Source organism: Nycticebus coucang, chromosome 10 (assembly GCF_027406575.1).
Source record: "Nycticebus coucang isolate mNycCou1 chromosome 10, mNycCou1.pri, whole genome shotgun sequence".
Lineage (NCBI taxonomy): Eukaryota > Metazoa > Chordata > Mammalia > Primates > Lorisidae > Nycticebus > Nycticebus coucang.
In genome coordinates, this window is record NC_069789.1 from 32844559 (window position 1) to 32868015 (window position 23457).

Genomic DNA, 23457 nt, shown 5'->3' on the forward strand with positions numbered 1-23457 from the left:
GGACTTTGGGCTGCCCTGCTCTCTGACTGGGGTTGGTAAGCAGACATCACTCCGGTGCTGATAACACCCGCTGTGGCCTGGCCATACCTCATTCGTGCTTGAGGTGCTGTGTGTGCTTTTGCAGGAACAATGCGGGCAAGATGCTTGTTTGAGCTTTTAGACTGTGAAAACAAATCAAATTCAGACATGTAGTAATAATCACTACTAGCTTAGGTAGGTTAATGAGGAGGAAAAGAATTAGAGTCCTTCTTCTTTTTTTTTCTTTTGAGACAGAGTCTCATTATGTTGCCCTCAGTAGAGTACCGTGGCATCACAGCTCACAGCAACCTCAAACTCTTGGGCTTAAGCGATTCTCTTGCCTCAGCCTCCCAAGTCACTGGACTACAAGTGCCTGCCACAACGCCTGGCTATTTTTTGTTGCAGTCATTGTTGTTGTTTAGCTGGCCCAGGCCGGATTCGAACCCGCCAGCGTTGGTGTATGTGGCTGGCTCTGTGTTATGGGTGCCGAGCCTAGAGTTCTCTCTCACTGGTCCAAATGTCAGATGTCATTGTCTGGCTGTCTGGGTCCCTGCAGGTGTCAGGTGGGTGTACTTAGCACTCTGGTACTACCCTGAGCAGCACTACCCTGCCAGCATGTTTCTTGACTTGGAGGCAGAAAATCCTAGACCTCAAGTGAAGGAGGAATGTACTTTCCCTGTCTGTGTTTTCCTGAAGCAGCTGTCCATCTGTGGGCTTGTCATTCTGTGTTCAGTGTCAGTATTCCTCTGAGAGCAGCAGAGATGGTTGTCCATCCTGGGATATCAAATGAGATCACAGGCTTTGAATTCCCTGCAACATTGACCCCGCAAACCATGTCATTACTGCTCTGATCTCAGCAGTTCACACTTGTCTGACACCATGATTTTCCCTCAAGAGGAAAGAGTGTGTAGGCAGATCAGCTAATAGCACAGCCTGGTACCAGTGGGGCAGGCATGGCCTTCTCACGCATTTATACCTGGTTCGTTTCCGTTATTATTGGTGCTGACTCTGGTGAAAATAGGTCTTCAGTGTATACAGATGTACAGGGGGACTGCTGTGATGAAAAGCATCCATTGCAAAGTGGGCAAAGCTGGTAAAGTCGATCAAAGTAAGCAGGGCACTGATTTTCTTTTCCAGCGTGTATGTTACTGAGTATCTACTCTAAGGTACCACCATAGCACGTGGTGCTGTGAGGATACAGGGAGCATGACCGCTCTTACTGTCGAGGGCCCTGGGGGGTCCCTTTGGATGTCAGATGTTTGTGGAACAGGCAGCAGGTGTAAGAAGTCACCAGGTGCTGACTGCATGCGGCGCCCACATGGGAGGGCCCAGGAGGTAGAGGCCCTGCACACGCGAGATTCAGCTCCTGATCTTAGAGGAGTTAGACTCCGACTCCTACCTCCATTGGCAAAGCCATGGCTAGAAGCCCGGGCCAGGGCTGCCCCCTTTGTCTTACTGGTCCTGCAGTGCTGGCCTATGCTGCTGCCCTGCACGTGCATGTGCACCCTCCCTGGGTGTCCCTCCTGCTCACCGTTAGCCTTAGTTTCCTCTGTGCCTTTCCAGACTCCAGATTTGTGATTCCGTTTGTTTTCCAGATGCCCCTGGTTGGTATCTCTCTATAGCCATCACATTTCCAAACCAGATTCTTCTTTATTTCCTAGTACTGCTCCTTACACTACGCAAACAATGGTCTGGGATTTCTTCTTGGTGCAGGTCACTCCTGTCTGAGGAGTGCTGGAGTCAGGCACCTGCGTGCCACCTCATCACTCTCCTGCCCGCAGCACCCACTGTCCTAGCTGTCCCTCGCAATCTCCCAGGCTGCATCACCACATGGCCTCGTGGTCTCTCTATCGTCCCTTTGTGGTCTGCTGCCACCCATAGCCAACAAGATGTTTCTAGAACACGAATCTCAGTCTATCCTGCCACGTCTGTGCGTCCTGTTTCTGGCCTTCCCTTTTGTTACCTCCGTCTGGAACACCCCCGCTCCCCATCTCCCCTTGCCTTCCCCAGGTGCCACTTTCATGTGCAGCCTTCCTGGAACTTTCCCAGTTTCCCCACACCATGGGAGCCCCTGCATACTGTGCCCAGCCTGTGGTATCGTGCCATCAGGTGCTTGCATGAGCCGGACCTTGCCTGCATCTGCAAGGACTGACTTTCTTACTATCAGGCGAAGGCCCTGGGGCCAGGTAGGGAGGGCGCACGGGATAAGATGAGCACTGCAGACCTGTAGGTCCTGCCTGGGCAGTCTCTGAGCCTGTGACACCCCTCGGCTGGATGGCAGGGATTTATTACCAGTGACCAAACATGTTCTCAGAGGAATAGCCCATATGTTGGTTGTTTTACTTGACCTTTGGCTGTTCAGTTGGGAGAAAGGAGACGGTACAACAGTATGGTTGAGACTATGGACTCAGCTCCCAGCTCCCAGGGCTTGGATCCAGCCTCTCTGTCATACGTTCGGCACCTTGGCTCCCTCGCCCATCAGACGGGTGGTGGTGGTGGGGCCAATGGCACTGTAGGGTGTGCATGTCTCAGGCGGGCAGTGCCTAGTAAATGTTACGTGGGCAGCAGCCATGGCTCCTCCCCTTGACACGGGAGCAGGTAGTTGACATAATTTGCAGTTTCTGGTTTGGGAGTCCAGAACAAAGCAGTCCTTTTGAGTGACCTCCTAGAAATGGATTCTTGGTTTTTCTTGACATTTTGAGATTCAGGCTGTGGTAACATGGTTTACCATGTCATCCCCATTCTGACTTACAGAAAGGGCCAGATTTAGCTTCTTACCAGATGTGTAACCTGTACAAATTGCTTGACCTGACTTGTCCTGTGTGTCCTTGTTGTGAGATAGGAATTATAAAATGCTAAGGGTGAGCAGTAGGCATCTTGTGCTGCACAGCCTTCCCTGGCCCGTTACTCTGCTGTGCCCCAGTGATGTAGGTGTGACCTCATCACCTGCATTAGTGTTGATGATGGGTATAGTTAGGAGGAGGAAAGGAGGTTGAGGAATATTACAGATGTGCTAATTAGTCTCATTTTCAGGAAGAAAAAAATGTTTATTTTCTGAAAAAGCATTGATGATTGACCCCAAAATACTGATTCAGTGAACACTAGATGATGACTCAACTCTTACATGTAGAAAATAAGCTAGAGATGCCAATCCCTTACTTCAGGGCAAGGTTAAATGATTAGATCCATTAGTCAGGGTATGTAGGAGGCCACAAAATGTTACAAGCAAGCTGCAAAATACAAAAATAATACTTTAATTAAAACTCTACATTGTGGCTTGGCACTATAGCACAGTGGTACAATGCCGGCCACATACACCCAGGCTGGCGGGTTCGAACCCAGCCTGGGCCAGCTAAACAACAATGACAAGTGGGAAAAAAAGAAAATAGCAGGGCATTGTGGCATCGGGAGTCCAGAACAAAGCAGTCCTTTTGAGTGACCTCCTAGAAATGGATTCCCAGCTACTTGGGAGGCTGAGGCAAGAGAATCTCTTAAGCCCAAGAGTTTGAGGTTGCTGTGAGCTGTGATGCCACAGCACTCTACCACGGGCGACATGATGAGACTCTGTCTCACAAAAAAATAACAACAACAATAAAAACAACTCTACATTGTGTGACTCCAGTGACTTCATTACTTGCTGATGTATGGTACTCACACATACTTCCTTACTTATTTGCCAAAGTTAGCAATTGTAAATTGAAAGTTTCTTTATATCAAGTAATTGTAAAAACCAAATTATAAATATCTTCTCACATTTTTTTGCAGCAAAAAATATTCAAATTGGGATACAGGTGCATTTTAAATCACTTATCACCACGTGAGATAGCACTGTCCAAAGTACACGGGGCACTTGCAGGCCTGATGGAGGTGTCATGGCGGGGCAGGCCTCAGGTGCAGAGCAGCTCCTCTCCCCAGCCCTGGCGGCTGCGGTACCTGCCTGCCATTTCCATGGCAGCACTGATGTGACAACCCAGCAGGTATTGCCTCATTGCAGAAGCCAGGGAGAGGGAATAGGTTTAGGCCTGGCTGCTCTCTACTCAGAGTAAAAATGCAGAATAACTTGCATTTGGAAAAACGGCGCCATTTGGTCCAAGCCCTGAAGATTACCCTTCTTGCAGATCTCATTTTACATTTTAAATAAAGAGCCAAAATGTCTCCAGCAGTTAGCTTTCACGTAGTGCTCAGCCTGTCCAGAGGAGGGCTTATTGAACAAACCCAAGGAAGACTGACTGGGCCCTCCTCCCTAGCCTATTCCCTGGGGAGGGATTACTGTCACACATCATCCTAATAGCATCCGCTCAGGAAAATGGCCAATTGACAAAGCTTGGCTCACAGAAATCTGGTGGGAAAATTACTAGCTGTGGGATATTTCTGATTTGGGTTATATACAGAAACCTTTCTTACTTTATTCACAGAAATCAGATTCCAAGTGGTTGAAAAATATATTTAGCTCTGTGGTCATATAGTTGTTATTTCGTTTGATTTAGTGTTGATAAATTAGAGTAAATTGTTTGCCCAGATGAGCTGAATAAATTCTGCCAGAGCTTGTATCTTATTCTGGTTTCACATCAAGTCCTTAATATGCAGTTCTGTCTCATTGGCAATCCTATTAGTATGAGCCCTAGAGAAGGCATGACGTCCCCTCCTCCGTCCCCCTTAGTCAGAGGAGTTAAATCATTTAACACCCTCTGAGGGGAGCTCAAAGGTGCCTTTAGGGATAATCTGCTCCTAGGATGTACATAAACCATCTAAGATGTCTGGAGAGCTGCCCTCATTTTAATGGGTTTAACTTAACCGCTATTGAATTATATCATTTAATCCTCTTTCCCTGCCTCACTTCCCTGCCCTCCCAGATCCTCAGTCTGTCCTTCCTGTAGGCATGCAATGTGAGTGTAAACTGAAGGAAGAAATGCAAACCCTTGGAAAGGCCATCGCACGCTCCCTCTCCTTGCTCTCTGAGTGCCTAACCAGCTCTGGGGTGGAGGTGGGAGCATCCTGAGTCTTGGTGTATATTGAGTGGATGAGTGAAAGTGTGCTTAGAGAATCAGCCAACTCATCGGGCATCTTTGTTCCCCCCAGGAGGACTGGAATGAAATCAACCCAGTTAAGAAGAAAGACCTTCATCACAGCAATGGAGAGGAGAAGGCACAAAGCATGGAGACTCTCCCTCCAGGTACTACCAGGGGACAGGAAGCCATTCCCTGTGTCTGTTCACTGAATGGACTGAACATGGTGCTTAGAGCAAGTGGTCCATGGGGTAGAGGGTGGATTTCATAGGCCAGCTAGAGACACTGCCCCAGAGCACTGCTTAGCTGACTTCTGTCAGGCCTACAAGTGGGTGGTAAAATTAATAGTGGGAGGTGACTAAAATTTGGAGAAAATAGAATAAAATGCAAAGTACAGGATGGTGTGTACTAATGTATGAAATTTCTTTTAAAGTAGTGTTAGGTTCACAGTAAAATTGGCGGGAAGGTACAGAGTTCCCTACCCCACACATACCTAGCCTCCCCCACCACCAACATCCCCTCTCCCCCCGACTATTCCATCAATTGGGTGCACCACAGTTTATTTATCCATTCAACTAGTGAAGGGCATCTTGGTTGCTTCCAAGTTTGGGCAGTTATGAATAAAGATACTATAAACATCCTGTTTCTCACAGACAAGTTTCTGTATGCATATAAGTTTTCAGCTCATTTGGGTAAATAACCAAGCAGCATGATGCTGGATCATATGGTAAGAGTATGTTGAGTTTTGTAAGAAACTGCAAAATTGTCTTTCAAAGTGGTCATACCATTTGCATTCCCCCTAGTGTTGAGTTAGAGTCCCTGGTGCTCCATATCCTCACCAGCATCTGGTGGAGTCACTGTTCTGGATTTTGGCCATTCCAAGATGTGTGTAGCGGTATCTCACTGCTGTTTTAAATTTTCAATTCCCCAATAACACAGGATGTTGATCATCTTTTCATATGCTTATTTGGCATCTCTATATTGTATTTTCTTTGAGATATTCAGGCCTTTTGCCCATTTTTAATTGGGTTGTTCATTTTCTTATTGTTGAGTTTCAAGAGTTCTTTATATATTTAGGATAATAGTCCTTTGTCAAATATGTTCTGTAAATGTTTTCTTCCAGTTGTTGGCACTCTCTTAACAGTTCTGCCGGTGTATTTTAATCCTTTTTTTTAGGCACACACACATTAAGGATTGGTTATGTCTTCCTAGACTGACTCTTTTATCATTATGTGATAAACTCTATCACCGAAAACGTTCTTTGATCTAAAATCTGCATTTCAGAAATTAAGATAGCAATTCTTACCTTCTTTTAATTAGTTTTAGCACCTTACATCTTTCTCCATACTTGTACTTTTTTAATTTATGTGTCTTTTTTATATTTAAAATGGGGTTTTCATAGACAGCATATATAACTGGTCTTGTTTTTTGATCCACTCTGGCAATCTCAGTAGTTTAGTTAGTATATTTAGACCATTGATGTGTAAAGTGTTTATTGACATATTTGGGATTAGTATTTACCGTATTTGTTACTGCTTTTTATTTGTTCCTTTTTCTGTGTTCATACCTTTGTCTTCTATACTTTTTCTGTCTTTTATAGTTTTAATTGAGCATTTTATATGACTTTATTTTCTCTCCTTTCTTAGCTTATCTATTGTATTTCTTTAATTTTTTAACTTTTTTAATGGTTGTCTTAGAGTTTGCAATATACATTTACAAGGCTTCTTTCTTTCTTTTTTGAGACATAGTCTCACTATGTTGCCCTAGGTAGAGTGTTGTGGCATCACAGCTCACAGCAACCTCAAATTCTTGGGCTTAAGTGATTCTCTTGCCTCAGCCTCCCAAGTAGCTGGGACTACAGGCACCTGCCACAATGCCTGGCCTTTTTTTGTTGCAGTTGTCATTGTTTAGCAGTCCCAGGCTGGGTTCGAATCTGCCACTGTTGGTGCATGTGGCTGGCGCCATAACCACTGTGCTACTGGCACTGAGCCAACAAGGCTTCTTTCAAATAACATTATATACTGCTTCACAGGTAGTGCAAATATCTTATAATAACAAAAATACAGTAGAACCTCTGTAAGTTGACCACCCAAGGGACTGTAGCAAACTGGTCTTATACAGAACTAGACCTTTTGTATTGATAGGTACATGTGGTACATGTCCAGTTTATGAAAATTAGGTCAACTTAAGGAGGTAGTCGGTGTAGGGCAGGGGTTAGCTAGGGACGGTCTACTGTATTCCTGACATCATTGCTGTCATTCATTTCACTTAGGCATACATATATAAGGTTTCATAACCAAATATATTTTTGCTATTATTATTTTAAACAACCTCTTAATAAAACAATTAAGAACAAGTGAAGTTGGCGTCTTTATTTCACCTTTCACTTGTTCTTTCTTTAATCCACAGCCTTCCTTTGTGAGGATCCAAGTTTCTGACCTGTATCCTTTTCCCTCTTTCTAAAGAGCTTCTAGTAACGTTTCTTGGCAGGCAGGTCTACTGGAAATGAATTCCCTCAATTTTTGTTTGTCCAAGAAAGTCTTTATTTCTCCTTCACTTTTGAAGGTAACTTTTGGCAAAGCATAGAATTCTAGGTGGTGGTTTTCTTCTTGCTCTGCTCTCCTCTTGCCTACGTGGTTTCAGTGGAGAAGTTGGATGGAATTCTAATTTTTGCTCCTCTGTAAGTAAGGTTTACCTTCCTCTGGCTTCTCTCAAGGCTACATTTTTGATTTTCTATAGTTTGAATATAACATGTTTGAAGTGTACTTTGGGGGGACATTTATACTGCATGGTGTTCTCTGAGCTTCCTGAATGTGTGCTTTGGTTTCTGGCCTTAATTAGGGGAAATTCTTAGTTATTGCTGTTTCCAGCATTTCTTCTGTTCCTTTCTCTCTTTCTTTTCCTTCTGGTATTCCCATGATGTGTAAGTTACACGTTTGTATTTGCCCCACAGTTCTTGGATAGTCTGTTGCATTTTTTAAATCCTTTTTCCTCTTTGCACATCAGTCTCTATGGTTACATGCTCAGGCTCAGAGATTCTTGCTTAGCCATATCTGGTCTGCTAATGAGCCCATCAAAGGCATTCTTCATTCTCTGCAGTGTTTCAGATCTCTAGCATTTCTTTTCAAGTCTTTCTTAGAATGTCCATTTCTCTGCTTATATTATCTATCTATTCTTGCATATGGCTGCTTTTCCCATTCGAGCCTTTAACGTATTATGCATAATCATTTTGGATTCCTGACCTGCTGATGCCAACATTCCTGCCATCTTTGAGCCTGGCTCTGAGTCATCAGACTGTGTGTTTTGCCTGTTAGTATGCCTTGTAATTTCATGTTGAAAGAGGGATGTGACTGGAAGTATCTGGTAGACAGGCCTCTAGTTGCGAGGTGGTCAGTTGTGGGGGCACAGAGAGTTTTCTGTAGACCTCTGAAATGGCCTTATTCTTTTAGGGAGCCTGTGTCCCTGGGCTATGACTTTCACAGTGTACCTCTGCTCCCCGGAGACCGGAAGGGGTGGCTGGAGCTGAGTATTCCCTCCCTCAGGCTGAACAGGCTCTGATAAAACCCAGCAGTTTAGTCTCAAATTAAATAGTTTTCCTGAGGGCAGGCCTTGTTAATAAGAATGCTCTGGCTTATTTCATAAAGGTTATTTTCCCCTCCCTTTGCCAGAAGCATGAAAGGATACTTCTCCAGTGCTCTCTCTGATAGCCTAGTAGAGCTCCTAGAGGCAAAACATACACAAATCTGGGGACCCTCCCATGACTGAGTCACCCTGGAGATTTTATCTCTTAGGTTTGTCCATAGGGAGCCTCCAATAGTCTCCAGTTACGGTTTGGGTTTTTATGCCCCTGTAGGGAATCCATAGAGGTGAGTTTCTGCCCCAGTAAACTGTGAGTCTTTGATTCACCTTTCTGTCCCATTTGGGGGACACCAGCTTCTGCTTCTCTGACAGATCTAAGACACATCCCTAAGAGGAGTTGGTAATTACTTACTTTGTTCAGTTTTTCACTTTTGTCAGGACCGAGTTAATGACTCTAAGCATTTTACATGCCAGCCAATAAACAGAAGTCTGTTTGTGAAGTGTTTGTCCATGATCCTTACTGTGGCTGAACAAGCATCACTCTGGGGAGTGCCAGCCCTTTGCCTGTGCCCTCCCTATTCATCATCCCAGCTTTCCCCAGAGGGAGATGTGTCTGTATTTGCAGGAGATGAGTATTAGGCCCACCTGCCTGTCGCCTTTTCCCTTCCTGGGTGAGTCTTAAAGCCCCAGCACAGTGCTTTCGTATGTAAAATAAGCATTACCCATGCAGTGGGGAGTATCTGAATACAATATTTAGGCAATAAACATTCCTTTATTATAATAATAGGAAGCTGGACTATACTTCTATTGTGTGGATTAATTGAGAGACTGCCTATGGATTGTCTTCTATTAGGAAAAAGTGAGTGTTCTAATGGATTTTAAGGCCTAACAGCTAGAGGGAAGGAGAAGACATCTTCAGGGCACATAGTAGATGGGGCCATTAAGAGTCACAGTTTATTTAAAATCATTTCAATGTGTGCACTGACTCTCTTGGTTTCATATCCTTAACTATCACATACAGTTGATTTTCTTATCTTCAAAGAGTTAGGAATGTTATTGATTTGCCTCTTTTTTTGAGTTATTACTAATAATTTTTGATGAATGCACTATGTCCTTCTATTTTGCCAAAGGGCTTTCTCTTTTTTTTTTTTTTTTGTTGAGACCATTTTTCCTACTAAAGTGATTTTTTTCTCTAGAAATTATTTTGTTACGGTTAAAAAATATATTTTCTCCCAACATGATGGACATGGTTAGAATTTTACGGTCTGTGAGAAACCCCTGGGCATGGCAGTCTCCAGTGTGTAGGCTGGTTGTCAGGAAGCTCAGTGCTGTAGACAGACAGGTAGGCAGGTGCAAAGAAGCTGAACATTTTTATGACCACAAAACCCGCTGGCAGGTGGAAGAGCCAGATCTGAGAGAGCAGTGATGTTCCAGGCAGCCCCTTCCAACCTTGTGCCCACACACGCCATGAACACAAGTATTTTTAGATTATCCCCCACATGTATCAACAGCACTCACTTATGTACACATTGCTGTGTGAATATATTAATATATTCTTTTTTCTTTTTTTTTTTTTTTTTGAGATAATCTCACTCTGTCCCCCTCGGTAGAGTGCTGTGGCATTATAAATACTCACAGTGACTCAAACTCCTGGGCTCAAGCAATCTTCATGCCTCAGCCTCCTCGGTATCTGAGACTACAGGTACCCACCACAATGCCTGGCTAGTTTTTCTATTTTTAGTAGAAATGGTATCTTACTCTTGCTCAGGCTGGTCTTTCTTTTTTTTTTTTTTATTAAACCATAGCTGTGTACATTAGTATGATCGTGGGGCACCATACACTTGGTTCATAGATCGTTTGACACATTTTCATCACATTAGTTAACATAGCTTTTGTAGCATTTTCTTAGTTATTTTGCTAAGACCTTTACATTCCACATTTACTAGGATTCACATATACCCTTGTAAGATGCACCGCAGGTGTAATCCCATTAATCCCCCTCCTTCCCCCTCCCTCCCCCCTCCCTCCCCTCCCTTTCCCCTTTCTCCCTATTCTTAGGTTATAACTGGGATATAGCTTTCATGTGAAGGTCCTACATTCGTTTCATAATAAGGGTGAGTACATTGGGTACTTTTTCTTCCATTCTTGATCAGGCTGGTCTTTAATTCCCAACCTCAAGCTATCATCCCACCTTAGCCTCCCAGAGTGCTAGAATTACAGGTGCGAGCCACAGCCTGGCATTGGTTCTTTTTGTGTGTTTTGGAAATCTGTATGATGGAGATGCATCTCATCTATTTTTTTCCCCCTTAGTGTGGAAGAAACTCCACAGACTGAAAAATAGGTTTTGTCCTGTGATAGTCCCTGCCTCCCCCTACTATCAGGTTTCCTCCTCTGCATCTCTGATGCTGGCAGGAAAGGCACTTGTCAGAAGGACCTACCTGTACAGCGGCAGCACCGTGGGGCTGGGAGGGTGACGTTTGTGGATGAAGTGCTTGTTAGGGGACTTTTCCCTTTGGTCACTGTGGTCTTTTTTTTTTTTTTTTCTTCTTTTTGAAGCTTTTGACCAGGGCTGTGTTTGAACCCACCACTTCCTGTATGTGGGGCCGGTGCCCTACCCCTTGAGCCATAGGCGCCGCCCCGTCACTCTGGTCTTTTAGAACAGATTTTCTTTTTGGCTTTATGAAACCTTAGTATCATTCTCATATTCATTAGTGACCACCTGTAAAGGGCTGAGGCTAGGAGTGTTAGTGGGAAAAACCCAAACTCTGTAAAGTAATGTAAAGAGGTTTATTCTGAGATGAATGTTTTAGGACAGGCCCAGAGCACATAGCCTCAAGAGATCCTGAGAAAATACACCCATGATAGCTGAGTCACAGTTTGGTTTTATACATTCATAGAGATAGGAATTTCATGTAAAGACCCATGTCAATACATGGAGGTGTACATTAGTTTGGCCCCAAAAGGCAGACCGTTTCTTTGGAGGGGCTTGGGGGATTACAAATTACAGACTATAGGTGGGTTTAAAGATTCTTTAATGGCTCTGCGCCTGTGGCTCAAGCAGCTATGGCTCCAGCTACATACACCTGAGCTGGTGAGTTCAAATCCAGCCCCGGCCCACCAAACAACAATGATGGCTGCAACCAAAAAATAGCTGGGTGTTGTGGCAGGCGTCTATAGTCCCAGCTACTTGGGAGGTGGAGGCAGGAGACTCGCTTGAGCCCAGGAGTTGGAGGCTGCTGTGAGCTGTGATGCAACAGTACTCTACCCAGGGCGATAGCTTGAGGCTCTGTTGCAAAATAAATAAATAAATAATAAATAATAAATAAAAGATTCTTTAATTTGTAATTGGTTAAAGAAATGAAGCCTTGTCTAAAGGGTTGAAATGTTTTTACTTAAAGAAGTCGGGCAGCTCCTGTAGCTCAGTGGGTAGGGCACTGGCCCCATATTCCGAGGGTGGCAGTTTCCAACACAGCCCCAGCCAAAATGCAATGAAAAATATCCGGGCATAGTGGTGGGCACCTGTAGTCCCAGCTACTCAGGAGGCTGAGGCAAGAGAATCACCTAAGCCCAGAAGTTGGAGGTTCCTGCGAACTGTGACGCCAGGGCACTCTACCCAGGGCAATAGAGTGAGACTCTGTCTCTTTAAAAAGAAAAAAAAACAGTCTGTTAATCAGAGACATTTATCAAAACTCAAGTGATCTGTTGAGTAAATGGATGGCCTGCAGGTGTGGTTCCAGCTTTGTCTTGCACAGCATTAGGCCTGTTAATGAGTTACAAAAGGTATCTCCAAGAAGGGAGGGGCATGCTGAGGCACCTGCACCTCCTTTCTCCTGGCCACCAGCCCTTGTTGAGGGCATACCTGGGGTCCCCTTGGTTGAGGCAGCTGAGGGAGGAGGGTGTTAAGATTTCATTTTAGTTCACAGGAGATACATGGATTCTCTGTGAGGCCTTCCAAGTCCTGGGCTGTGTCTTCATCACACTCACCCCTCCCCCCATTTTTTGTCACCTGAGATAGTTGCTTTCTCAAAACAGAAGTTGCTGATGTTCTGGGGTGGGGATGAATGAAACAGAAATGGCATAATGTGTAATAGAAATCTAGTGTGTGAATTGCCACCGATCCTAACGAGGACAGTTAAGCTTTTCTACTCCCCATGTGCCAGAAGCACCTGTGTGATCTACGTAGCATTGTAGCAACATCAAGGAGAAACATTCCCCAACCTTTTCTCTTCTTCTAGGTGATTTGATCGATTCTGCGCTGGGCTTTTGTAAAAAATTGTGGTAAAATACATATAACATGAAAGTTACCCTTTTGCCCATTTTTAAGCATTTAGTTGAGTGACATTCACAGTGCTGCATGGCTGTCACCGCCGTCCGTCTGCAGAACTCTTTTCACATTGCCAACTGTGGTGTGAAATCGCACCCATGAAATACCAGCTCCACCTCTCAGCCCCTTCCCTGTAGCTTTGAATGTCCCTCATGTAGGTGGAATCATGACAGTATTTGTGCTGTGGCTAGCTTGCTTCACTTAGCACAATGTTCTGGGTTTATGTGTGTCATAGCAATTGTCAGAATTTCCTTCCCTTTATCTCTGTGAAGCATATACCCTGTGAGAAACGTCATCTAAGACACAACCAAGTGACAATCTGAGGGGAGGCTAAGTCCATGGGGGTTGCCGAGATCCAGGCCTCAGGCCCAGTGGTCCTCACACTGGACATAGGGAAAATAAGCGGTTTCAATTATCCTTAAGGAAGCATCTTTTGAAAAGCAAGAAATATGTTTATTTTAGAAAGTTTAAGAAATTCAAATAAACAACAATAAGAAAATCATATTCACACCTGCAGATGGTGCTCCCCTCCCCATGCAGTGTTCCTCCAGAGTGGCCCTGGTCCCACAGTTGGGGTCGGTGTGCTCCCCCATGGCTGAGCTGAGACCTAGCAGAGGGAGGCGTCTGGCCTGCCGCATAGTTTCTGGGGGTCAGCTCCTGGGGCATTTGGCCGCTGTCTGCCTGTCTTAAGCTTTATCCCACATTCAAAGTCTAGTCTTTCCATGAATTTGTAAAATAATTTCCAAGTTGTCCACAAGGTAACATTTCTGTAGGCTCCAGGGACTCACTGAGCCATCTCCTCACAAGCACCCCTCTATCCCTGCAAAGCCCCTTGTGGGATCTGGCTCCCTGATGTGGGAGCACCTTCCTCCCTCTTGAGACCTGGCTATTCCTACATGCGGTCCCCAGCCAGCTGCTTATGCTGAAGCTCTTACAGATCCAATCATGGCAGTGTGTCCTGCCCAGGTGACACACCACCACCTTCTCACGTCCATACATGTCTTCTGTACAGTTTTAATGGCAGCAGCATATCCATTGTCATCATCTCCATCAACTTGCTCTGTGTCGTAGGACAGAGGGTTTCCAGCCAGCATCCTTAGAGATGAACCTTTATATGTTCATAGGATTTCCATAAAATAAATTCCTAGAAGTGAAGTCGCAGGGTCAATGTCAGTGCTTTGTTAAAGCATTTTTAAAAATATTAATTGACATTTTTTCTGTCACAGGAAGCCTATTTCCTTGCACCTAGCCAGTGTTAAAAAACAAATCTTGCTTTGTCTTTCTCCCATTCCAACAAGAAGGCAGATACCAAGGGCTGAGATCAGTAGCCAGAGTGTAATGAAGCTTTCAAAAAATAGAATTACCTTAAGCTTTATTAGTAGATAACATCCAGAACCAGGCAGGTAACATCCAGTATTCTCTGTAGTTTCACCTCATGCCAGAAACTATTCCTTTTATTCCAGGCAGAGGGTTTTCTGGGTTGCTAATGAATGAGAGGTAGTCCAGGTGCCAGGGATCCCGAGGGTGAGGTGGGCAGAAAGCAGCACCCATGAGGGACACTTGAACAGAACGATATAAATCTATGAAACTGATCTTTTAAAGAATTAACACCCATGAGAAAGCCGTCTTCCCTGGGGAGGATTTGAATGTAGGTCAGCCAGCATTCTACAGAGAGGGACACATATTCTCAGAGGCAGAGGCCCAGTCACGGCTGCCAAGGGGACGGGGCTGGCACTGCCACCTGGGAAGGTGCTGGGCAGGTGGGAACTGTGCGGGAGTATGGGGTTGCTTTTTGGTGCTTCAGTAAAATTTTGCTCACTTAAAAGTGAGTTGTCAGGCATGGTGGAAGGAACATAGGTTTGGAATGAGAAAGACCTGGGTCTGAGCTGAGGTTCTGCCAGTTTGTAGCCATGATATATTGGATAAGTGGAACCAGTAACAGTAATACCTTTTGCAGGGTTAGAGTATGGTGTGCGCTGGGTCTCATAGTAAGTAGCTGACCAGGTGACCAATGGTTAATAGATGGTCCTTCTCTTCTGTCCTTCTGTGTAGTGGCTTCGATTTTGGGTAACAGATTTACTTAGATATTTTGAGTACTGTTTAGAATGAAAAAGGAGGTGAGGTGAGAACATACACAACAAGCTAAATTTATTATGGTTATACCCTGTGACACATAGGAAGACCGAAACATTTTTATTTAAAATTTAAAGAAGAGGTATATAAAGATTCATTGTACAAAGAACTATTAACCTTTTTTTTTTTTTTTTTTTGGTAGTTTTTGGCCGGGGCTGGGTTTGAACCCGCCACCTCTGACATATGGGGCCGGTGCCCTACTCCATTGAGCCACAGGCACCGCCCTAACTATTAACTTTTGAGACTGGTAATTTTAAGTTATTTTGATAGCACACAGATAATTTTAAGTAAACGAAGAGTATTTCTCCTGATAGTCTCTTAGATTTTCTTTTAAATAGCTTTCATCACTTCTTTGAATTTCCTGTTTTTTTTCATCCTTAATAATTAATATGTAGGATTCTTTATTTCAGGAGACTGTTTATCACAGGTGAACCAAATTTCCTGTCATACCAGATATCCAGTGACAAATAATAAGGCATAATTCATGAGTCTTTGTAATTGAAATGGATATACTTGTTTGTAATCCTGGCCTTGCCCTGGGCTTTTTCTCTTTCATGGAGTAACATTATGAATCAGGACCTTTTAGAGCAGTGGTTCTCAACCTTCCTAATGCCGCAATGTATTTTCATTGTTACAAAGGGGTTGCGACCCACAGGTTGAGAACCGCTGTTCTAGAGAAAGACTATTAAGGACCTTTTTCTTTTAAGAACAGTAAAATTATATTCAATTGGAGATCAACCAAAAGGTGAAAATAAATCTCAGAGCCTTATCCTTTGATTTTAAATATACTCTCTCCCTTCCTTGACTGCTTTCCCAGAGGCTGCTCTGTTTTACTGAGGTGGCATCACACATGCATAAGCTGTCTTTGCTGAGGAGGATTTGAACGTAGGGTAGCAGGGTAAGGTGAGACATGTGCAGAATCCAGAAGTCTCCCACAGCCCGAATCCACAGAGACAATGCTCCCTGTGTGACTCGACCCACATCTAGAATGCGCTTCCTGCCTTGGACTCCTGTGGGTGGCAGGCAACCTGTTTTTGCTCAGGGGTATGTGTCCGAATGTTCTGATCTGTTACCAAAGGACCTGTTGCTCCTGGAAGTCACAAAGATCACATTTTTGCATGTGCCTCTGTGCCCTGGGGTCTTCATATACTTCTGATGGTGTTAATTCTTTGAAAGATAAGTGTCATAGATTTACAGTGTTGTTTTTCTCAAATGTAAGGTTTAATAAAAACAAAAATTTTAAGAAAGAAGTGACATTATTTGGAAAGGTAACATTATTTTAAATTAACATCTGTTTGAACAAGTCGTGCAAATGCAGGCAGTCCCCTGATTTTTATATATATATATATAAAATATATTTATATATATATATATTTTTTAACGCAGTCTCACTTGGTGTCATAGCTTACAGCAACCTCAAACTCTTGGACTCAAGCGATTCTCTTGCCTTAGCCTCCCATGTGGCTGGGACTACAGGCTTCCTGCCACAACACTCAACTATTTTTAGAGACAGGATCTCACTCTTGCTCCAGCTGGTCTTGAACCTGTGAGCTCAGGCAATCCACCCACCTTGGTCTCCCAGAGTGCTAGGATTATAGGCATGAGCCACTGCACCCAGCCCAATCCCCTGATTATAAAAGCATCTTTTCTAAAAGTTCACTTGAGGATTGGTTATTGGGAGCCTAGAATGAAGTTTCCCATGGGAGCAGTGTCCTGAGTGGATCCTAAGACACCTCACGAGTGAGATGCACTGTTTTTACTTGGGTGCCAGAATGTCGGCCACAGAGCTGATGCTGGCAGGGCCTGGGTGCCTGTGCCCCGCCCCTGCTGATAGGTACGATGGGTCATGTTCGATTACTTTCATCAGCCACTCTGCCCATGGGAAGCTGTACTGCACTCCAGACTAGATGGGGGTGGAGAAATTCTAAAACTAGACTAGGAAAGAAAACTTTTTTTTTTTTAGAGACAGAGTCTCACTTTATGGCTCTCGGTAGAGTGCTGTGGCATCACAGCTCACAGCAATCTCCAAATCCTGGGCTTAGGTGATTCTGTTGCCTCAGCTTCCCCAGTAGCTGGGACTACAGGTGCCTACCACAACACCCACCTATTTTTTGTTGCAGTTTGGCTGGGGCCGGGTTTGGAACCACCAGCCTCGGTATAAGGGGCCGGCGCCCTTCCCACTGAGCCACAGGCGCCGCCCCAGAAGGAAAACATTTTGAACAGATTGTTAGAGCTTAAGGGCCTGGTGGGTAGATTAGAGGAGGGAGAAGAAACTCTGGCTCTGAGGAAGTACTAAGCTGTAGGGACAGCAGGTGTGGTGCAGGGACAATGCCAGGGGGGCAGCTTGCCAAGTCAGTCAGGATGGGAAAAGGAAAAATGAAGAAGAAACTGCTGAGCCTGGGGACTGTTGAATAACCTGGGGAACAGTGGGTGGGTAGTGGGTGGTTAGTGGCTGGGACAGGACAGTGGACAGGATGTGTCCTGCAGAATGGACCAGGAGACGACAGCAATGGGGCATCATCATGTAGCACCAGATCCCCTTCCTCCAGCAGGGTCCTGAGTAGGGATTTTCCAGGCCAGTGTAGGGCTTGGCTGTTTGGGCAGAGGGCTCTGGTCATTATTTCCAGGGATACAGGGATAAAAAGGGTTCTGTCGGGCGGCGCCTGTGGCTCAGTCGGTAGGGCGCCGGCCCCATATACCGAGGGTGACGGGTTCAAACCCAGCCCCGGCCAAACTGCAACCAAAAAATAGCCGGGCGTTGTGGCGGGCGCCTGTAGTCCCAGCTACTCGGGAGGCTGAGGCAAGAGAATCGCTTAAGCCCAGGAGTTGGAGGTTGCTGTGAGCTGTGTGAGGCCACGGCACTCTACCAAGGGCCATAAAGTGAGACTCTGTCTCTACAAAAAAAAAAAAAAAAAAGGGTTCTGTCTTTTTTTCAACTGGCCCATTGGTCTGAGGGTGCTGGGCAAGGCCCATTCTTGCTTCCTCTCACTGTTAGCCTGGCCTTCCCTGGACTGGCCTCGCTCACCACTAGACATCAGTACAGCGCTGAGGTGTACAGGAAGGGAAGACCAAAGTGACCGCGGTGCCTTAGGTCTCTGGGAGCAATGTCAGAACAAGCTATAATGACAACCAGGGGTGTGCAGGGGGCTTGTGTTTGCTGGGATCCTGCCATCCCAGGGCCTTTCCATTATTAGCTGGGGGCTTTCCACGGGGCATTTTCTGCTCCACGCCACACCCCACGCAACAGTACACTTGATAGGGGTGGCATTTGCACTGTACCGTGTGTTCTGTCCAACCTGGGAAAAATGTGTAAGACCTTTTTGACAATGAATTTGCCCAAAATAGCATGGCTGTCACAGGAGGGTGTGTGTATTTCCTCAGACTGCGTATGTGAGCCAGGGGCAGAATGCCACAAGATCCCTAAGGACTCTTCTGCCCTTAGCATTGGGCAGGAGGGGGGGTTCTGGGTTTCGGGGAGACGAGAAGGCAGAGTTCCACCTAGGAGCTCCTCACCTGTCACCTCTGGAGCAAAAGACTGCCTGGAGGCATTGTGATTCTCACTGGCCCTCTGGGTGGGATGAGGAGCAGGGAAGGGGCCAGGGGAGGTGCTGGTGGTATGCAGGGGTGAGTCGCAGAGAGGTGGAACTTACACCTGCACACACTCCTGGTTTCCTCAGACCCAGGATGTCTAAGACAGTTTAAAACAGCAAAAGTAAGAGACTTGAGGCCCTAAACCTTTACGGCGTGGCCGCAGCACACTTCAACCTATCTATGAGTAGTAGACCGGGCACCAGCGGTGTCCATCCTGATGCCATTGCTGGCACCCATAGCTGCCGAGTAGCCACCCCTCCTGATCCCACATTGGAACTCCTCCTGGTGGGGGGCGGGGGGGCAGGGGGTGTGCCATTAGGTGTTTTTGCAGGGAGCAGCAGATGGGAAGGAAGAGGGCAGGTATAGGCCATGAACTAAGTCCCCTGCTGATTCCCTGTTTCCCTCTCCTCACAGGCAATATGTGAACAGAACTCGTGGTGACAGCAGGGTTGTGAATTCTGCTCATCTGCAGGTTCAACCCGCATCACCCAGGCAGGTGCCCACAGGGAAGGCTGGGATCCTTCCAAGTCCTTGCTGCCAGCTTCCTGGGCTCAGGCACAGACAGGGACACCCCCATGGCTACCTCCTGGGGCCTGGCAGCTGGGCACTTCTCAGTGGCCCTTTCCAAGCACAGAGCATGGAGGGGTGTCAGTGGGGCGAGGTGTTGGGCCTTGTTCACCTGAAGTGGCAGTTAGTTTGTGTGGGCGTCAGAAGTGCGGGGATTACTGTTGCTGCCGCCATTTCATTTACTTTTTATGGCCACTGCAGAGGTGGGATGTTACTTCATACAGACCAGAGGAAACCACGCTCACACTCAGGCCTTGGACTTGGGGCTCTGTGCTGCTTCTGTGTGCGTGTCGTCCTGGCTGTAGCTCTGTTTATGTGCTAGAAGCACCAGGCCGTGGGCCTTCCAGCCCCATCAGTGACTCGGGCCTTGTCTTGTACCCTCCATTAGCCACCTGTGCCCTGACCAGCGATGTGACTCTTTTCCTTATCAGCATGGGAGGCAGATGTGGGAGGGCTGGCAAGTTTCGCTGTTGAGTACCATTTAAAAATACCTGTGATTGCCTGGAATGGTGTAGGAGCTCACGAGAACATCCCTCAGAGGTGGCTGGGTCAGATTTGTAAGTGCCGGTGGTGGCTGGGTCAGATTTGTAAGTGCTGGTGGAAGCTGTGTTCTTCCCAGTCGCCTGCAGGATTTGGGTTGGTTTTCTATGATCAGCCTGGGGCACCTTGGACCCAAGAGGAGACCCATCAGTGGCAAATCAGTTGACAGGTGTTAGCGGAACATGCAGTAGGGTGCTCTGGTTGCTGAGGGGGAGGGCGGGTCTATGGTGCCAGCAGCGCTAAGCTCACTATCCGGAAGGGAAGCCTGCAGCAATATGAGGACTGGTCCCTGCAGGATGTATGCAGGACTGCCAGCCCCGGGATGAGGCCGTGGGCGGCATGCTTCTGAATGGGTGTGGCCTTGAAGATGGGAGGACTTGCACTGGCCACTTGCAGTGTGGGCCAGGGAGCTGGGAATGTGTGGGACTGCGTGGGGTGGCAGTTCTCCTCCCAGCCCAGGAGGTCAGCACAGGTCACAGTCAGACGGCTTGTCTTTCCTACAGAATAATTGTCTGTAGGCTTCTCATTTCTACAAAAGCACATTTCGGCACTCACAAGATCATATGATTCCTTCGTTGGCTTCAAAGACTGCTTCTAAGAGAAGTCTGTCCTCTGGAAACGAGTTTCCTCATAAATACTTTCTTTTATTTTTTTGTAGAAACAGAGTCTCACTGTACCGCCCTCGGGTAGAGTGCCATGGCGTCACACGGCTCACAGCAAACTCTAACTCTTAGGCTTACGCGATTCTCCTGCCTCAGCCTCCCGAGCAGCTGGGACTACAGGCGCCAGCCACAATGCCCGGCTATTTTTTGTTGTTGTTGTTGCAGTTTGGCCGGGGCTGGGTTTGAACCTGCCACCCTCGGCATATGGGGCCGGCGCCCTACTCGCTGAGCCACAGGCGCTTCCCCCTCATAAATACTTTCATAGCCTTGTTTAATCAGCAAGCTGTTTCCACAGCCCTGCCTGGGGTAATGTTCCCTTCCTCTTCTCATCCTTCTGAACACCTTTTCTCACGTTATTTAAATGTGCATTTTGTTTTCCTGTCATCTTTGGTGATAAAGTGAGTTTCTGCCTCATGTAAAGTTTCATGTCTTTGAGGTATTTTCCACCAGCTGCTTCTGCTTAGCTAAGTCCATTTTGCTAGATTCTTATATATTTTTTTTAATTTCTAAAACTCTAAAGATTTTAAAGAGATGATAGAAACAAGATGACATATGAATGCCATTTTTAAAAAGCTGCTGTATTCCGACATTTTCTCTGCTATTTTGATTGTTTCTGTCCAACCTCTAGGTTGCACTCTGGGTCCTCAGTTACCTGTGCTCCTGCTGCTCCCCATTCTGCGTGGGGTCGGCCAGGCATCCTCTGTGCATCTCAGATTCTGTGTTTTTCCCTTCCTCTGACTCCTAGGGTGGCTCCGGGCCTACCAATTCTAATTAATACAGAAATAACCAATTTTTGTAATGGTTCTTTAGCTGAGTGTTTTTGGATTCTGGATTATGACCCATTATTAGATGGTGAAGACAGTGTCATGAGACACACCCACACCCACACCCACATCCTTTATTCCATAAAGGAATATGTCTGTTCATCTCATAGTGAGGAGTAAGTTGTACATGAGGGGTGTATGTGTGTGTGTGTTTGCATTGTGAAATCTGGTCCGTAATGCAAGGTGTATGTCATAGTTAAACATGTTTGAAAGCCCCTGCATTATTCTAACATGCTGCAAAGCTTTTATGGAAGACATACCATTTATAATCTGTCTCTGGTAGAATGGTTTTGTGCCTTGGGAAGACTGTCCAAAGGCAAGGTATAGCCCACCCAGCAGAATCCTGCTGAAGATGTTCTCATGTCAAAGGAAAGGGTCACAGCTGGGTACCTCTAGGGAAGTTCATATATATAGTCTTTGGTGTTTCTGTGAAGTCTCAAAGGCCTTCTCTCGGTTATTTTTACTCATTATTTCAAATCTCAGCTGAATTGCTCCTTCAGCATGGAAGCCTTCCCCAGTACCCTGGTCTGGATAAGCCTCTGTTAGATGGTTCCATAGAACAGTGTTTCTCATCATCAGAGCACCTAGCTCAGTTTCATTGATACATTTATTAGTATGGCCATTTGGTTACTGTCTGTCTCCCCCCACCTCCTAGGACATGAACTCCACAGGGTTGGTCTTGGGCCTGTTTTCACTCAGTTGTCCCTGCAGGACGATGTCTGGCCTAGTCAACACTGGTGTACACTGATGGCTTGGGTCTTAGTCATCCACATTGATTGATGTTAGACATCTTGCAAAACCCTATGCTGTAATCATGTGTTGTTCCAGAAATGGGGTGGAGATCTCAGAGCACAAAGAGGTATGCAGGAACACAGTTGAAGCCCTGAGAGCTTGGCAGAGGCCACTGCAGCCAGAGCACCCCAGGGAAGCAGCAGCAGGGTGGGGGCAGGATCACAAGATGAGGCGCCTCTTGGGTGGCCATCTCCTCTCTAGTTCTGTAACGGGTGGGCTGGGGCCCACCATGGTTCCTTGGTGCCGTCACCCATTCTTAGGCCATTAAACAGTTCATTAAAACCAGCTCATTTGACTTGTGTCATAGATTTTGTCAAAGATTTTCCAAACTCCGTTTGTGTTAGTCTGGAGGAGTAAATAAGTGTGGTGAGGAGGAGGGTCTGCGTGCTCTGCAGGCCAGGGGTGGGGAGTGGAGGGGTTCTCATCCTTGAAAATATGTGAGGGTAAAGGCAGGAAGGTGGGGGACACAATGGCGGATCTATAAGTATTTTTATGGTTGTCTTTGCATGGTAAACATGTTTCAGTAAGATGTTAGGGAAATGTTATAGGTAGAAGAAAATGCTGCCACTTTGACCGGCTCCCATAGCCCGACACTTACCACGGGCATGCTGTCGGCCTGGACCCAAGAGCATGGGTTTTGGGACTGATTTCCTGTTTGAGAGGCCAGGCTTCTGTGACCCCCAGTATCATTTCCACTGCAACCAGTTGTGATAAAATGGGGGTTCTGACCTCATAGGACAATTACTACAGAAAGCAGATGAGTTTTTTATATAGAAAATTTACACTTTGGTCTCAAACAAATCACAAGTAACCAAATCTCAGTTTCCTTATCTCTGAAGTAGAGGACAGAACACTAGTGTGTGCAAGAGACTTATGTGGAGAAGGGTGTGTGGAGACGCACACAGTCATGTTGGCATTAGTGAGTCCCAGCTGAACAGCCCCGGTTTGACTAGCAGCAGCAGAGCTATCGCCCTCTCTTCTGGCTGTCCCATGGCTGCTGGCAGCCCTGCCTTCCCCTCTGACCCTGGTTCTGACTGCTGAGCTCCCCCAACATTCTTCTAATCGCTGACCTCCTGGCTGGCTGTCAACTGGGTGCCCTCATGCCCACCACAGGGCCTTTGCACTGCAGTGCACTGTGCTCGTCCCGGACAGTGGTGCGCCTGCCACCGCTACATGTCCTCCTGGCGGAGTGGCCTTTGCAGCACTCCCCGCCCTTCAGCAGCCTCATGTTTATTCATTCACTTTATAGCCACTGGGGATTGCATGAGCTTTATGTGGATAGGATAGTATTATTGTTTTTTTTTTCTTTTTTCTTTTGTTCCAAATTTGTTTATATCCACAGTTCGAGAATCTCATGGCCATCAAGTCCTCATGAAAAAAACTCATTTTATTTATTTTGTAAGAAACCTAATTTCAGAGGA

At 46.1% G+C, this 23457-nt stretch overlaps 1 protein-coding gene across 2 annotated transcripts in view; it reads left to right on the plus strand.

The window, feature by feature from the left end:
• GALNT2 (polypeptide N-acetylgalactosaminyltransferase 2) overlaps window positions 1–23457 on the plus strand; it is a 247658-nt gene that overhangs the window by 128628 nt on the left and 95573 nt on the right. For both annotated transcript variants that reach the window (XM_053605148.1, XM_053605149.1), the window contains one exon: window positions 5098–5191. In XM_053605148.1, coding sequence (XP_053461123.1) covers window positions 5098–5191 — 94 coding nt within the window. The remainder of the gene's footprint in view (window positions 1–5097; window positions 5192–23457) is intronic.